The sequence below is a fragment of the Podarcis filfolensis genome (assembly GCF_964270895.1).
Source record: "Podarcis filfolensis genome assembly, chromosome: 2".
Taxonomy (NCBI): Eukaryota; Metazoa; Chordata; class Lepidosauria; order Squamata; family Lacertidae; genus Podarcis; species Podarcis filfolensis.
In genome coordinates, this window is record NC_139605.1 from 83,670,521 (window position 1) to 83,686,365 (window position 15,845).

General features: G+C 45.2%; 1 protein-coding gene across 5 annotated transcripts in view; it reads right to left on the reverse strand.

Annotated features, from left to right (window-relative positions):
* Nucleotides 1-4,592: 4,592 nt before the first annotated feature.
* PIK3R5 (phosphoinositide-3-kinase regulatory subunit 5) overlaps nucleotides 4,593-15,845 on the reverse strand; it is a 53,156-nt gene continuing 41,903 nt past the window's right edge. For 4 of the 5 annotated variants that reach the window (XM_083597708.1, XM_083597711.1, XM_083597709.1 and 1 more), the window contains exons 11-19: nucleotides 15,487-15,637; nucleotides 15,036-15,161; nucleotides 14,095-14,223; nucleotides 12,993-13,086; nucleotides 11,798-11,874; nucleotides 11,422-11,515; nucleotides 9,344-9,426; nucleotides 9,088-9,200; nucleotides 4,593-7,681 (exon numbers count right to left, since the gene is read on the reverse strand). In XM_083597708.1, the coding sequence (XP_083453834.1) occupies nucleotides 7,534-7,681; nucleotides 9,088-9,200; nucleotides 9,344-9,426; nucleotides 11,422-11,515; nucleotides 11,798-11,874; nucleotides 12,993-13,086; nucleotides 14,095-14,223; nucleotides 15,036-15,161; nucleotides 15,487-15,637 (1,015 nt within the window). In that variant the 3' untranslated portion in view covers nucleotides 4,593-7,533. The remainder of the gene's footprint in view (nucleotides 7,682-9,087; nucleotides 9,201-9,343; nucleotides 9,427-11,421; nucleotides 11,516-11,797; nucleotides 11,875-12,992; nucleotides 13,087-14,094; nucleotides 14,224-15,035; nucleotides 15,162-15,486; nucleotides 15,638-15,845) is intronic. The other variant, XR_014544232.1, reaches the window with a different exon arrangement.

Sequence of the window (15,845 nt, forward strand, 5' to 3'; positions counted from 1 at the left end):
AACTTAAAAAAAAAAAACTTTTTAAAACAGAAAGAAAGAAGAAGTTGTATGTACTAACCAACAACCACAGACGCACATCCTTGTTTTGTGGGGCGCACAACTGAACCCCAAAGTTCTGTTTTGACACCACTTCCGAGCAAGTCCTCAAGCTAGAAACCAAAGATGGGCAGTGTGCTAACAAATCTTCATTCCAAAAGCCCATCACTCAATGGACAATTCATACAATAAACGTGGGCAGGCGAGTTGCAGTGTTCTTTCAACTCAGGTTCCCAGAGCATAGGAGAATCAACTCCTAGGGACCTAGATCCCTTTGGTCCCCAATAAAATATTTGAAGGGGCTGCTCCCCAAGTTAATCGGCCTTGTCATTCAAATGGTGTGTGTGTGTGTGTGTGTGCCACGTCTTGTGATCGATTATGTGGGACAGGGCTTACCTCCCCCCCCCCCAATATTTTATTCAAGTTGGCACCTTACCAGATAGTGTGGGACTACAATTCCCATTGGCTACGCTGGCTGGGCATGATGGGAGTTGTAGTCCAACAACACTTGGCGACTCAAGGTTGAAGAACACAAGTGTAGTAGGCGAAGGGTGTAGTAGGGACGTATCCTGGGCAGATCTGGTTTCAAATTTCCACTCAGCCATGAAGTTTATTGGGGGACCCTGTGCCAGTGGGCACCTCTCAGCCTCACCTACCTCGCAAGGTTGTTGTGAATCTAAAAGGGGAACAGAGTACTCTATTCTGAAGAGGGGCATCTGAGCTGTTTTGAAGAGGAGTGGGATTTTTAAAAAATGTAATAACATTCAACAAAGACGACTGGTCATGATCATGGATTCCCCAACCTCTGAAGCTGCTCCAGTTTCCAAATTCCACCATCTTTGAGGCTGTGAACACACAGTACCTTTAAAGCACATTAGAAAACACCCCCCTCTTCCCAATAATTAGTGTGTTAAGGGTTTTTGGGAATTGAGGGGTAAATGACAGTGCCCACAATTCTTTGAGAAAGAATGTCCTTTGAATAGGCTTTGAAAGTATAGTGTGTATGAAGCCTGGGTTTAGTGATCCAATCTCCCTCTCAAGGACCTTTGTGCACAGCTGCTGCTCAGCTCCTCAGAGGCTCAGTTCACTCCAGGCTCAGGTCCAAGTGAGGCTTCAGGGTCATCTCTTCTTAGATGTGCAGCCTTATTCCAGATCATATGTTCAGGGGTCTGCCACAGAATCATCCTGATTTAGCAGAGTATGTTGCAAGCACATGGCAAAAGTGCAGGGGCAACAGGATCCTTATATGGGAAGATCTGAACCCCCATGGGTTTAAATGTTTACCAGAGGCACTTTCCTGCAGATGCAAAGCAGGAAGCCTTTCAAGAGAGTACTTGCAGTATCTGATTTCTAAAAGTTAAACAAACTGTAACTAAGAACTCATGCATGGAGCTTGATTTATTCCCCCTCCTCCTTTTCCTTTTGTGCTGTGCCTTTTGCGCTGTAAACCTCAGGGCAGATCACCTGACATTTATAAGCTGATCTGGGAGAGGGCTTAATAATAATAATAATAATAATAATAATAATAATAATAATAATAATAATTTATACCCCACCCATCTGGCTGGGCTTCCCCAGCCACTCTGGGCGGCTTCCAACAAAATATTAAAATACAGTAATGCAGCAAACATTAAAAGCTTCCCTAAACAGGGCTGTCTTCAGATGTCTTCTAAAAGTCTGATAGTTGTTGTTCTCTTTGACATCTGGTGGGAGGGCGTTCCAAAGGGCGGGTGCCACTACCAAGAAGGCCCTCTGCCTGGTTCCCTGTAACTTGGCTTCTCGCAGTGAGGGAACCACCAGAAGGCCCTCACCGCTGGACCTCAGTGTTTCTGCTTTGGCTGAAGGGTATTGGGGGGGGAATGTTTTAAAGAAACAAATATCCAGCAGATCATTGAAGACTGGTTTAAAAGGCCAGAAATAATTCATACAGATGAGGACAATAAATTTCACTACATGGGTGGGCACACACACTACACAATCTCACTCTCATTTCTGCAGGAAATTATCATCCAGTGGTGGCAGGTGTCCATGGAGCTGGTAGGGCAGAAGGCAGGGAGACCAACTGCTTGCTGGCTGTCTCCCATCTGTTGCCTCCATACTGCACACAACCCACCCTTAACCCACCCTCCCTGCTCCTGCCAACCTGGCAGTTCGAAAGCACATCAAAGTGCAAGTAGATAAATAGGTACCGTTCCAGCGGGAAGGTAAACGGCATTTCCGTGCACTGCTCTGGTTTGCCAGAAGCAGTTTAGTCACTCCAGCTCCCTTGGCCAATAAAGCGAGATGAGCGCCGCAACCTCAGAGTCGGTCACAACTGGACCTAATGGTCAGGGGTCCCTTTACCTTTACCTTTACCTTTAACAGCGTCTTAACCACTCCCTCACTATTTTGCTGATCCAAATAATTGCCTTAATTTCTCTTAAAGTAGATCTCACGACAAACTTTATTTTTAAACTCATGTGAGTTTAAAAAGCAGCAGGGGCAGCAAATATATACTGTATGCTCCGGAGGAGTATAGGCTATAGCCTTTTACTTTAACCACCATCCTAAGGTTTAGCAGTGATTAAAAGGCTGAAACACTTAAGTGATACAGTTAAAAGAGTACAATAAGGCACCCAGTGATGCAAATCATAAAAGCAAGTACAAAAATCAGCACAATCTGTACAACATACCAGTGGTCAGATGAGGGTACAATCAGATCAAAACAAGCTAATTTTACTCATTTGCTGGATAGGGATGTGATAAATGTGACAAACACAATGACATTATCGCTTCCCTTAATGTAAGAAAGTGAAAATCCTGAATTGTCAACAACCATCTCAGAAGTTTCTCATCTGAATTCCTGTTGACAGCCAACAGTTCACAAATGAAACTTTTGACCCCCCATATAAGGCCAAAGCTTCCCCCAAAGACCAAATAATATGTGAACATTTCTTCTCAATAGCTGCAAGGTTCCTCACGAGGCAACAGCTTCAGACTTAAAGGGTATCCTGGGTGAAAGGTGTAGTCTTTCAAAAGGAAGTCACTATGTGCCCAAGCAGGGGATAGTTTGGATGATGTTTGCATGCCCACAAACACACAAAAGGACTCTGGATTTTAATTTTCACTCTTCATTTGAGAATGCTAAGAGCAGGGAGGATTTTTTAAGCATTAAACAAGCAACTTTTTTTGCATGCCGGGGGAGAAAAGAGGGACATATAATGATAGCTCAGGCACAGGAAAACATGAGTGCCAGAAGCAATTTAGATTACTACAGATTGTTTTTTCATATGTTTGGAAAAAACAGCCTTAAACACATGAAGTGAAGCTATTGGAAATAAGTGCAGCTGGTTACTGCAGGTACCTGCAAGATGGTCCAGGCTGGGTTCTAAGGCAATTTGGTGCCCAAGTCTGCAAATTTGTGGTTTTGTATTATATTTTAGTTTTAGTGTACTGTACGCTGACTAGGCTCAAGAGATAACAAAGGAGTTCTTTTAACATCAGGTTTTATTGAACAGTCTACTTCATTGCTTTTTGAAATTGCATTTTAGCCATCTAGCGTTGTCGAAATAAGGTAGGAGATAACTTTGCAACTGGTGTAAGATAATGCTACTCACCCTGAACCTTTGAGCAATCTCCTTTCTGCACAATTTCCTACTACTACTACTATTATTATTTTCAGGTTGGAAGTGAACTCACATGACAAAGTCAAATAGCACTGTCCAATTATTGGAGACTCTGCGGCATGATGGGATGGGTGATATTCAATGAGGTTTTGCTCAGAATAGATTCACTAAAAAGAAAGAACATGGCTAAATTCAGTCTGTTAGTTTCATTAAGTCTTAAAACTTACCTGATGAAAGCCCTTTAATTCATGAATTCTCTCTTATAATTACTGAATGAAGCAAATATACATTGTACAATTCTGCAGTTGTGATCAAAATTCATCATAGTTTTGTACAAAGAAACACAGTCTGTTCTTTGCGGTTAATAGGTTATCAATCATATGCCCTTTTCTGCTTTGAAATGTGCATTGTACTGTTCCGATAAATATTTATTTATTGTATTTATTTCCCAATTTTCTTCCAGACAGATCAAGGCAATGTGTATAGCAGGAATGTTGTTCGACTCTGCCTCCCTTCAGCCCCAGCCACTGTGGCCAATGGTCAGAAATAACAGAAGCTGGAGTCAAACAATTAGCGGCAGACCTGACATACCCCATCCTCCTGCTACATGATGTCCCCCTTCCATTTCATTCACACAACAACCCTGTGAGGTAGGTTAGCCAGTGAAATTCATGTCTGAGTGGGAAATTGAACCTGTGTCACTCCTTAGTTTTGTATTGAACTTTGTAGAGGACACACAGAGCAGGTGCAGGAGGATCAAATAATCACTTTTTTGCTTATGGACAAGTCTTTATTGATGCTAATTGTGTAGGATTCTTTGGTGCCATCCAGTGGTTCAACTATGCAACAGCTTTCCCTTGGCTAAAAAGCAGCCTGAATATTAGAATGAAGCAAATGAGAAAACATATTAAAAACAATGCAGCTGTTTTTAAAACATGTAGAGTCTTGATGTATGAAAATGTGGCTTTATTTCAAATAAATTTACAATAAAATATCTCAACAATATTTTATAAAATTAGGTCACAATAAAAAATTTACACAGTGGGTTTATGTACAAAAGCAAGCAACTCTTGCATCTATTAAGGAAATGCTCCAACAGACATAAGGTACTCAATTTCAGTAGAAAAGTTTGCATTTATAATGCACACTTCCTTCCTTCCTTCCTTCCTTCCTTCCTTCCTTCCTTCCTCCCTCCCTCCCTCCCTCCCTCCCTCCCTCCCTCCAAGCTTCTTACAAACAGCTACTGAAAACCACAGTGCATCACTCTGCCTTTATTGCCACAAATTGCTTTTACAGGCAAGTATGTAGCAGCGGTCTTGAGAGGGTAAGGTGTTAAGATTGCATCTTGAAACCAAGGGCAAACAGCTCATTTTAAGGAACAAAATCAGTGCTTTAAAAACAAAAAACAGGACATACAAAAGCTGTTAAAAGCACCACTTTGTGGCATCCCATGGCTTCTTTGTGTGCACCTTTCTGGAAGCTTTCTAGGGAAGAATTTGAGACTTGACATTCTTGTCCTCAATTCTTCACCCAGCAATTTCTTGATCATTGAACTACTAGCTGATACTTTGAGAAATCTGCATTGCACCTAACCCCAGGTTGTTCCTCTCCCTGAGAAAAGAATATGCAACTATTACCCATGCAAAATGTGTGTGTGTATGTGTTCAATAAGAATAAAAAGTGGAATGGGAAGGTAGGAGGACCCTGTTCACTTGGATTTTTCCTTTCCACATTCTGCTGACACTAATACACACACAGAGAGACACTCCCTGCAACTGGGAGATCAAAATGCCCCTTTAGTCACCACCTCCCACTATCAACAATCAGTTTCACCCACTTGCATTCTCCTCTCAAAAGCAAGCAAGTAAACAGCATGTATTATTATTATAACTTTCATGTAAAAATGGCTTAATTCAAGTAAGAAGGCGATTAAAATGGACCTCAGTGCTACCTACATTTCTCAGGTTAACATTTTGTTTCCATCTTCAGGGGGGAAAGGAGTCCCGCTCTGTACCAGGGATGGAGAACTTGAGGCCCTCCATATATTGTTGGACTCCAGCACCCATCAAGCCCCAGCCAGCATGGGCAATGACGAGGGAAGGTGGGAGTTCATCATCATCTAGAGGACCATCCCTGCTACAGAACAAGAGAAACCACGATAGCTGTTTTCCAGTTCTGTTATGAGGCTTCTTTGCCTCTTTGCTACAGCAACCACCTATTCATAAATTCTGCAATTGTGCCTCCTGAAATGATTCCACCTGGGTGTCACAAATCTGGAGCAAGACAAGAGCATATAACGCCCTGCATTCCACGATACCAGGAATGGGGAAACAGTACCCATCTGCATGTTGTTGAACTCCCAACTCCCATCATCCTTGACTATTGGCCATACCCAGCTGAAGATGGTGGCAGGTAGAGTCCAGTGCCACCTGGAGGAACATGGGCTTCCTGTGCCTGGCATTGGTGGCCAAGAACACCTCAAAGCCATCCAATTCTGTAGGAAGTTAGGCAAATAGAACAGTTTTGCTTCAAAGGCTCTCCTGCAGAGACGTAGGGCATCCACTGACAACCATAGATGGCTATTAGTGTTTTCTTCTCCGATCTTATTTTTACAGAGAAGCACTCTGGTTCATCTAACATTTGTCATCAAACCGTTCTGTTCCATTTGAGAGCACACCCTGCTCCAATCTGCCCTTCAGTTTCATTCAGTGCATGTTCATTCATTTTGCTCGCTTCCTGCCACTGCCCACCCCCTGCTGGCCACCAAATTCCAAATTCCGGTTCCTGGTGACTCTTAACAGACTGAGCATCGGGCAATTTTAACAAAGAAAAACCCAAGGTGCAACATACTGCAATCCCTGCAATTTGTGAATGGCAGCAAAGCATAAGCACAAAAGCTGCATTCAGCTCCAGCTGTAAAAAAATACCCCACCTCTGTTGTTATGGACTCATTTGTAGGGCAGTAAGTACCATCATCATCATCATCATTTTTTATTTGTATGCCGCCTTTCCACAGTTAAAACAACAGTGCTCAAGGCGGCTTACAGCACAACAAGATTTACATAATTACAAAAGTCATAAACAATAAATAAACCACACCAAAAAAAATACACAACCAAATGGGAAACAATTTCCACATAAATCAAAATCTAAAACTAAGAATACACCATTCATATCAGAGTTTAAAATGGCATAGGTAAAAAACAAAAACAAACAGAGCCCTCTCTGCCCAGCAGCAGCAGCAGCAGCAGCAGTCCTTTATGTAGCCCATCAGGCCCTGCCCTGGGCCAGGAGGTGAGTGGCAGGACTGGGGCCCTCAGACACTGAGCAGGGGAGTCCTCCTGGGTGGTAGCCGCAGCAGCAGTTCTTATAGGCCTGTCAGGCCCCACCCTGGGCCAGTCACATCAACAATGCCCTGTTTAAAGGGGGGAGCAGACAGCTGCCATTCTCTCACTCTCAATGAAGTTTTTCAGTGGTTTAGCAGAAACTGGGCAATCAAACCCTCCACCTTCTCGGCATTTCAGATGTGCCCCCATCACATTCATGCCATGTCACCTGCAATCTCTCTCTCTCTCTCTCTCTCTCTCTCTCTCTCTCTCTCTCTCTCTCTCTCCACAGCACTCATGGGGGAACCACAGATGGTAGATATTCTTTCCCCTAAAAAACACCAAACCCTTTCATATTCCAGGCGTGTCAAGTGCTTGTTTCCCAGTTCTGGGAGGACTACCATGCCCTGCTTCTGCTGAAGCTAAGCTATCCAGCATGGGCAGGAAGACGCACGCCATGGGTTTTCCTCTTTCAGTGGAGGTCCGTCTCCATTGGATGCCTGGTAGCACCTTTGATCAGCACTGGGAGTTGGAAGCAGTTCACTCACTCCATCCTTTCCGACTCCCTAGGGCAGTGCCCCACTGAAGGTGGCAATGGGTAAGCAGAGAAGAGAGCAGAAGTCAGAGGAATTCTGGGTAGGGAGAAGTGAACAGGGGTTCTCCTCAATGCAGGGCTCACTGGTCTTGGGCTTGTAGCATGCAGAGACTTCACACCTGTGAATACAGTAGGACATTGAGATTGAAGCAGAAGTTGATTTATTGAGGAGACACAGACACATTTAAGTGCATTATTAACTCTGAGCAAAGTTGCAGCATATTGTTCAGTCAATAGGTGGGTATACTGGTGCAGCCACCTACCAGCAATACATAGGGCAAGTTTTCCTTGGCCCCTGTACCTGTAGATTGACTATGCAGTGAAGGGGACTCTACTTGGAAAACTTAGACTCAGAAGCCACAGCTTCACCATACACAAGGAGTATATCTGGATGGATTTTATCCTAGATCAGAAGTCCTGATCCCCATTGCAACCCAGATGTTTGGCCTGCTCAAGTACACAAAGTGAATGGCACCCAGCTTGGATCCTGAAGATCACTGCAGAGGTCTCCTGTGAGAAAGTTTTCAATTGTGGACTAAGCTGCATAATCAGGAGTGAAGGGTCACTGTTGGGTAAAGTAAACTAAGCTTAAGGCTATCCACAAAGAATATTCAACACTACATACTTTTTAATGGACTTAATCTAGAGAGAGACGACTGACAGGCTGCCCCCAAACCAAATGACCATAAAGGGCTACTTGGGTCACCCTGAACAATCTAAGCAACTGAGGATTAGAGAATATGTTCTCAAAACTAACTAAACCTTCTTACAGGATCTGCTAGAACTTGGTGGGAATGAAGAATTTGCTCCAACCCCCTTTTCACCGTAGGGACACGGGTGGCGTTGTGGTCTAAACCACAGAGCCTAGGGCTTGCTGATCAGAAGGTCAGCGGTTCGAATCCCCACCACGGGGTGAGCTCCCGTTGTTCAGTCCCAGCTCCTGCCCATCTAGCAGTTTGAAAGCACGTCAACGTGCAAGTAGATAAATAGGTACCACTCCGGCAGGAAGGTAAATGGCATTTCCGTGTACTGCTTTGGTTTCGTCAGAAGTGGCTTAGTCATGCTGGCCACATGACCCAGAAGCTGTCTGTGGACAAACGCTGGCTCCCTCGGCCTATAAAGCGAGATGAGCATGCAACCCCAGAGTCGTCCACGACTGGACCTAACGGTCAGGGGTACCTTTACCTTTACCTTTTACCCTGTTCACCAGACCTAGCCAAGGGTGGAGCCAGCAGAGCTCAGATGACATGCAGGTAGGAGCTGGTGGAGGCAACACCTATAACTTCAGAACACCAGGCTGCCAGACCTAGAACCCCAAGAATCTTTAGGTTTAATTCTTAAAGTAGATATACCCTAATATGAAGGTCCAGCATCCATCTTTGGTCCCAAGGCTTTGGAACTAGAGTGGCTTACCTTTAAATCAGGATGGACCAAGGGGGGCAATGCAGTTTCCCTATCCACCCCCCCATCACAGAGCCCAATTACAACTATGGGGAAATGTCCCGTCCCCCCATGTTTTCCCTACCTGGTGACACTCTGCAGAATCTTCTTCTCATCCTGGTCCAGGCACACAGCAAAGGAACAGTTCACCCCAATAATCTGGACCTTGTCCACTTTCATCTGAGACACACTGATTTGCTGCAGAAGAAAAATCAGTCAAATTATTGGTGGTGGTTGCAGCAGCAGGAAATTCACCAAGGCTAAAAGCATTCTTGCCCACCCAACAACACCATGAGATGAAAATAAATCCACAAAGGGTCAAGACCCACAGGTCAGGCTACCTGATTGAAACTCTTCTTGGACTTGGAACTCTGCCTCTTGATTACCTCTGTTGCAGTGAGAGTTAAGCATTCGGTTTTTGAATCTGGAAGAAACAGGAAAGGAGCTATACTAGTATATGGAACTTTGAGAACAACACCTTCCTCACGGTAAAGTCAATTATGGTCCCTCCAGACATCCTTTTTATTGTGCATTCATGATTATTTGTGTTCTGATTGTATCAGGATGGTTATACACGATCCTGCTTTCAATACTCTCTGTGCCTGCAGAGGTGATGTCTCACTTTTGTTGCACTTTGTGCAAGAGTGCCCCTCCAGATGTCAATAATGCAGCAGTGTGAGAAACTGAAATATGAACGCTAAGAGCTAAATGGCACCCTAAACCTAGGTTATGGGCACAACAATTGAATGTCTAGGGATGCTTTTGTATAACAAGAATACAAAGCTGAAAATGAATGAACTGCAGCTAAAATATTATGTTCATTTTTCACATGGTCTAGTCTTTCCCCTGCCCGCCCACCCCCCTAATATTCTTAAGAAGGTCTCTTCTCCAGTCTTCAGCGAGTAGCTGGAAATAGGGAGGCAGAACAAGGTCCTCCTTTCCTTCCACTCTGCATTTTTAATATGAAATCTCAGGTGTGGTACTGTGCCCAGAGCTCAGAAATGGCTTGCGCTAATGAAATTTATTGTCACAAAATGTGCCTAGAACAATGGGAGTTTCGAACACTGTGATGCAGTAACACTAGGAAATAACAACTAGTAGAGTTGAATGATGTGTGGATGGTTCAGCATCAACCTGCCACTAATGCACTATTACTGCACTAGTGACACGTTGCAGAATGCACCCTCAAAAAAGCACCAGTCTGGAGGGACCCTTAAGAGCCCATTACAGAAGAAGCCACACACAGTTACATTTTACGGACAGCAGGGCTGCTCTGCAAAAGTTCTGTAAGCTTCAGGAAGAAGTCTATGAAAGGTGCAGTCCAGCGGCTACAGTTTCTGCAGCACCTTGATACACCCTTGACTCCAAAACTCATCACACTTTCATCTCCCATCCCTCCTCCTCCTTCACCACCATAGTATCAAATACCAATGTGTTAGTTATCTTAACCTCAATCCCTTTCCCTGGCACATAATTTGGGGGCAAGGCTGCACGCAGCAGACACTTGCCCACACTTTTCTGCAGTGCCTTCCCATTTCACACCTTACAAAATCCAAGAACCAATCTGTGATGTTCTGCTAGATGGTTCCTAAAAATGTATTTCCGCGAGAAAACCCCACTCAGTCTATGCAAGCAATTAAAAGTATTTCAAATTGAAAGCCAGTTGCTTTATAGTGGGCTAAAAATAGAATTTCTTTAAAAGAGCTGGACCAGCGTCAACCCCGAGTTTCATGCAGAAGGTGAGCCAGAGTCCTTGCAGCATTAGCCAGAAAGTTTGTGACACCTTGTGGCCAAGTGTATTACTGCATGACTCTGGCAGATTAGTTCTGAAGCTAGCTGTCTAGCTGTTTTTAAAAAGCAAAAGGGGAGGGATGAAAAAGGAAGTTGCAGCATTTGGTCAACAGAAATGCAACATGCAGAAGTAGTAATCCAGGTGGGTCGTGGTTTGGGGTCTGGCCTACATTCCTATGCTAACTGTCCCACTATCTGTAAGAGGTTTTGAAATCCCCAAGGGGCTAACTACACATGCAACAGAGCCAGATTGTGTGGATTTTGTGTGCAGCAGCCTTTTCCTTGCCTGGCAGAACTGGCATAGCTCCATTCCAAATGTTCATGCCTGCAGCTTCCCTTCAATATGCTTCAGCAAAACAAGGAACCATCAGAACAAGATGACAGGATGTATATATTTATATATAAATACACACACGTGATAAAACAGCTTGCACACAACTTACACACACACACACACAGAGAGAGAGAGAGAGAGAGAGAGAGAGAGAGAGAGAGAGAAGAGCATGCTCATCTACATCAGGAGCTGCTTTTGTTGCACAGGGCTTCTCCAAATCACCTGGCCCATTCTCCACCTAAGTGCTGGGAGAAGGTAGCAAAAAGTTATGTTCACCCTAGCATAGAGACTCACCAAGCTCTTCTTGTTTCTTACAGGTCTTGCTGAGATTGATGGTCGTGCAGACTTTCTGAATGTCATTCCAGCGGCTCCGTCCACTGACAGCTCTCTGGAGGGATCACACAGCACCCCAGTTATTCTCTAGTCTGTGGAAGCATGCAAGAAAGGCGGGGCAACCACTGCTCACGGCCCCAGCCCCATCTAATTAAAACATTCTCCAAAAGTGCTTCCAGAGTACAAGTCTTTCGCTCACACGTGGCCTCTTCATTCCCTGTATTTTGCCTCTCTACAGCTGGTCCTCTCCTTTCCAGCCCAGCTAAAGGACTAGGCTTGAATATTAGAGGCAAACATCAGCAATAGGAGCAAGCAGCAGCTGCTACCTCTGAATTACCTTGCTGTAGGCGATCTGTAGTGTTAGTGGGATTGCTTCTCTGTCTCCATCTATGCCTAGTCGCTTGCAACCTGGACCTGCAAAAAAAAAAGGGGGAGAAAGAGGGGAGGTAGTATCTTATTACAGACAAGGGCCATGTAGTGCAGAGTCTCTTGTAATGTATCCCAGGACGCAACAGAACAAACAGATGCGCAAATCAAAAAACTGAAAAGCTGCCCCAGTCATCAGTATTGCCTCTTGAGGCAGGCTGCATGTCCCAGGCTCGCCACCCCATACTCTGCTGCCACATTCCCGTTCAGCTGGAAGTAACTTCGCAGGATTGGTCAACCTGCTCTACATAGGTGTCTGAGAGAGGAAAAGAGCACACCCTATCCTGTGAAGGTAGAAAGAAAACCAGGCTCTCCACGCCCCCCTCTCTATTCTGTTGCATGTTGCAGAGAGGGAGGAGAAGGAGCGGGTGATCCTCTCATTTCTGCTGCTGTCCACAGCTTTGTTAACTTTCCCCAGCAGGAGGAGATGGCAACAGAGGCTACCAGATAGACAGATGAGTCCAGTACAGGCAACAGGCCTCAAGCAGAGGAGGAGAGGCAAGTCCAGCGTTGGGAGTTTCCAGTAGCATGCATGTCTGTCAGTACAACGGCAAAAGGTCCTCTTGTGTAATGGTTAAGAATGGTGGACTCGTAATCTGGTGAACTGGGTTTGCTTCCCCGCTCCTCCACATGCAGCTGCTGGGTGACCTTGGGCGATTCACACTTCTCTGAAGTCTCTCAGCCCCACTTACCTCACAGAGTGTTTATTGTGGGGGAGGAAGGGAAAGGAGTTTGTTAGCCGCTTTGAGACTCCTTAAGCGGAGTGAAAGGCGGGATACCAAGTCCAAACTCCTCCTCCTCCTCCTCTACTACTACTACTACTACTACTACTACTACTACTGTGTTATGTCTGTATTCACCAAGAGTCTCAAAGGTGCCTAATCCTAGCAGTGTATTAATAGGAGAATACCCATCCCAGCAGATCATCATGCTGTCCAAATTCTCAATTTGCTGCTTTTTCTATGGGTTAGGAATTTGGTTTCCTCCTGCCCACCTCTGTTATCCCCTTCAGTTTCCAGGGGAATAGCTAGGTTAGTTTGTTGCAGACTAAACAGCACAAAATGATGTCACAGAGAACCTGCTTTCAACATCTATCAGATTCGTACCTGAGGCTTTGATGGCCCGTGTGGCTGCTGAGTGGCCCAGCTCTAGGGAGTGGATGAAGATCTCTGTCCTTGTCTGCCCTCCAATGAAGGTGAGCTGCGGAATTGAGGAAGGAAGAGGTCAATCCAGCATTTCTGAGACACCCTATTCAGCTCAGCCCTTCTTTAGGTCAAACATTTTCTAGAAACAACCCAGTAGCTTAGGGGCAAAAATGGGATTCTAATTAACAGAGTTCCAATACACAACTTTTTAAACACAGACCAGGTCCTTTCAAAGGCATCGCTGAAAAGAAGAACACAAGGACCCAGAGTTATACTGCATAGAGTGACTTCCTTAGCAGCATATAACAAATAGGCTTGGAGGAAGGAAGCCAGCATCAGTGTGTGTGGAGGCCACACAGAGTTGGCTTCAAGAGGAGCCACAAACAGAAGATTGTGTCAGGCAGTTGGGTTGTATTTACACAGTGACTTCATTCAGATTGTGGTTCAGTCATCAGACACTTACAACGAGTATCAGACACTTACGTTCACACACTTTTTCATTTCTCATTTCACGGTAAACCAGAGTTTATCTTGTCTGAACTGGGTAAAATAAGATTATGACAAACCATTGCTTGCCTTAAACTAGAACTGGAAGCCTCAGTTTGAACTGGGTTTCCAGTCCTGGATTGGAGATGAGCTGTGATTTGCCTAAAGATCACATGAGCCTGACAACCATACATCTGGGTCCTCTCCAAGAGTTGTTCTCTGATGGGACCCATCAGATGGGACCCAACAGTTGTTCTCTGATGGGACCCATATCAATTTCCTATGGAGGGGCTTCCAATTTTCCTGTCATTAAGGCACAGACAACATTTTTAGTAGACAGGTGTGTGTGTGTGTGTGTGTGTGTGTGTGTGTGTGTGACAACTGATAGTGGCCACCACATTGCAAGTTATCTATATTTGACAAATGTGACTGTTACAGAGTGAAAGTAGTGGCTCAGATCATGGAGGCCCAGCCTGGCCAAACACAGGGCAGGGGACACGCAGTTGCTTCTCATCTCTCCATGAAGTGAGTCTTTAGCTGCTTGGCCAATCCCATGGGGCTTTAGGACCAAACTCACCTCTACCTGATAGACCTGCAGCAACACTGGGCGGGTAGCAAAACGACAGTAATAAAGGATCATGTCAGCAAGGATGGGGAGCTGCTCTGCTGTATCTTCTAGGGGCTCACCCTCAGGTTTGGCAGATTGCTATGGAAAGAGCAAAAAGTGAACAAACCCCTCATTCACACACACAGGTCTAGGTCAAGGATGCCCTGGTGGATGCCCTGGTGATTCAACTGCAGCACCTACTCTAGTAACTCTTTCTTCAGCAACATAAGCAACTTCCTTATCCCAAGTCAGACCATTGGTCTCTCTAGCTCAGCATTGTCTAAACTCACTGGTTTTCCAGGGTTTCAGACAGGCATCTCTCCCTGGGACTTGCTGAGGACTGAACCCATGACTTTCTGCATGCATAGCAGGTGTTCTACCACTGAGCTCTGGCATCCTCCAAGGGCAAGAGAGGAGTCAACATTTGAGCATCCTGTGGCTATTTGCCTGAAAATGTGCACCGCTTGGTCACAACAATTCTGTTTAAAAACAGATTCGCCAACCACTGCAGAAAAAATGAGAATAGCATAAGCATTCTCAGCAGCTGCCTTATCTTCAGTGCTTTGCTTTGAAGAAGGACCCCTTCTTCAGGCAGATACATGTAGATGGGGAGAGTGCTCCATACAGCCCCATAGGAACCCAGCACCAACAGCAATAGCTGGTGAGTTGGTGGGTGGGCATCAGTGAGTGGGCAGCTAGTTGGGCCAGCTGAGGAGATGGCAGTGGTGATGGCAATCTGTAGCCTTGAGCATGGCCCTAGACCCACACTGACCCAGCACCTAAGCTCAAAGGATAGGGGAGATGACTGAGTGTAAGCTCATAGGACACTGCTACACCATGAGGTCTGGATCTTACAAAAAGAGAGAGTACTGCTGTTTTAGAGTATTAGCAGTATAGAGTTCAGGACCTACCTGGCATAGAACATTTGTGGGAAGGTTCATTAGCCCAAGAACATTGCGCTCGTACCATGGATCCAGCATACCAATGTAGACCGAGATATCGTTTGTGCTGCTCTCCAACCCTGCCAAACTAGGATCCTGAAAATCAAAGAAAGAAGCATAGCCCATTAGCCAGCTTGCTGCTATCGACAGCCAGGTCTTACCAGAATCATAGCAAGAGGATGCCCAAATTGCTCCCAACATCGAAAGAGATCAAGGTTGAAATTCCTGCTGTGAAAGGTTCTTGATTCTTAGGGTGGAGGCATACAAGCCAGGCTATCCCCACTATCTCAGATAATGCAAGAAGGTTCTTTCCAAAAGAAGGCACCCCAAAATCACCAGTAATAGCTAAAAGTGAAGCTATTGTGCGTCCTGGCATAATGGAACATGCCCCCTAGAAGCCTGCCATTCCCCAAATGCATACCATTGATCCACAGGCACGGGAATGTGGATCTCCTGGAGAAGGAGGAGGGTAGGTCAGTGCAGATGAGGTAGGGCCACTCCTCTTCACGGGGACATAGTAAAACTGCAGTTTGAAGTACCGAGTTAGCCAGGGGCAGCTGCTTTCCTGAGATCTGCAGCGAATGAATAGGAATGGACACATGGGAAACAGTGAGATGGAGACCACCCTGCTACAGCTTTCAGTCCACAGTCCTAACTAAGCCCAACAAGCCTCCCTATTTGTCCAAGTCACACCCACCTGCCCTACACCTGGTCACCAGGGCTCACAGAACGCTGTGCCTTTGATCACATGGTTTGATCTGAAACCCAGCAGGCAAAACT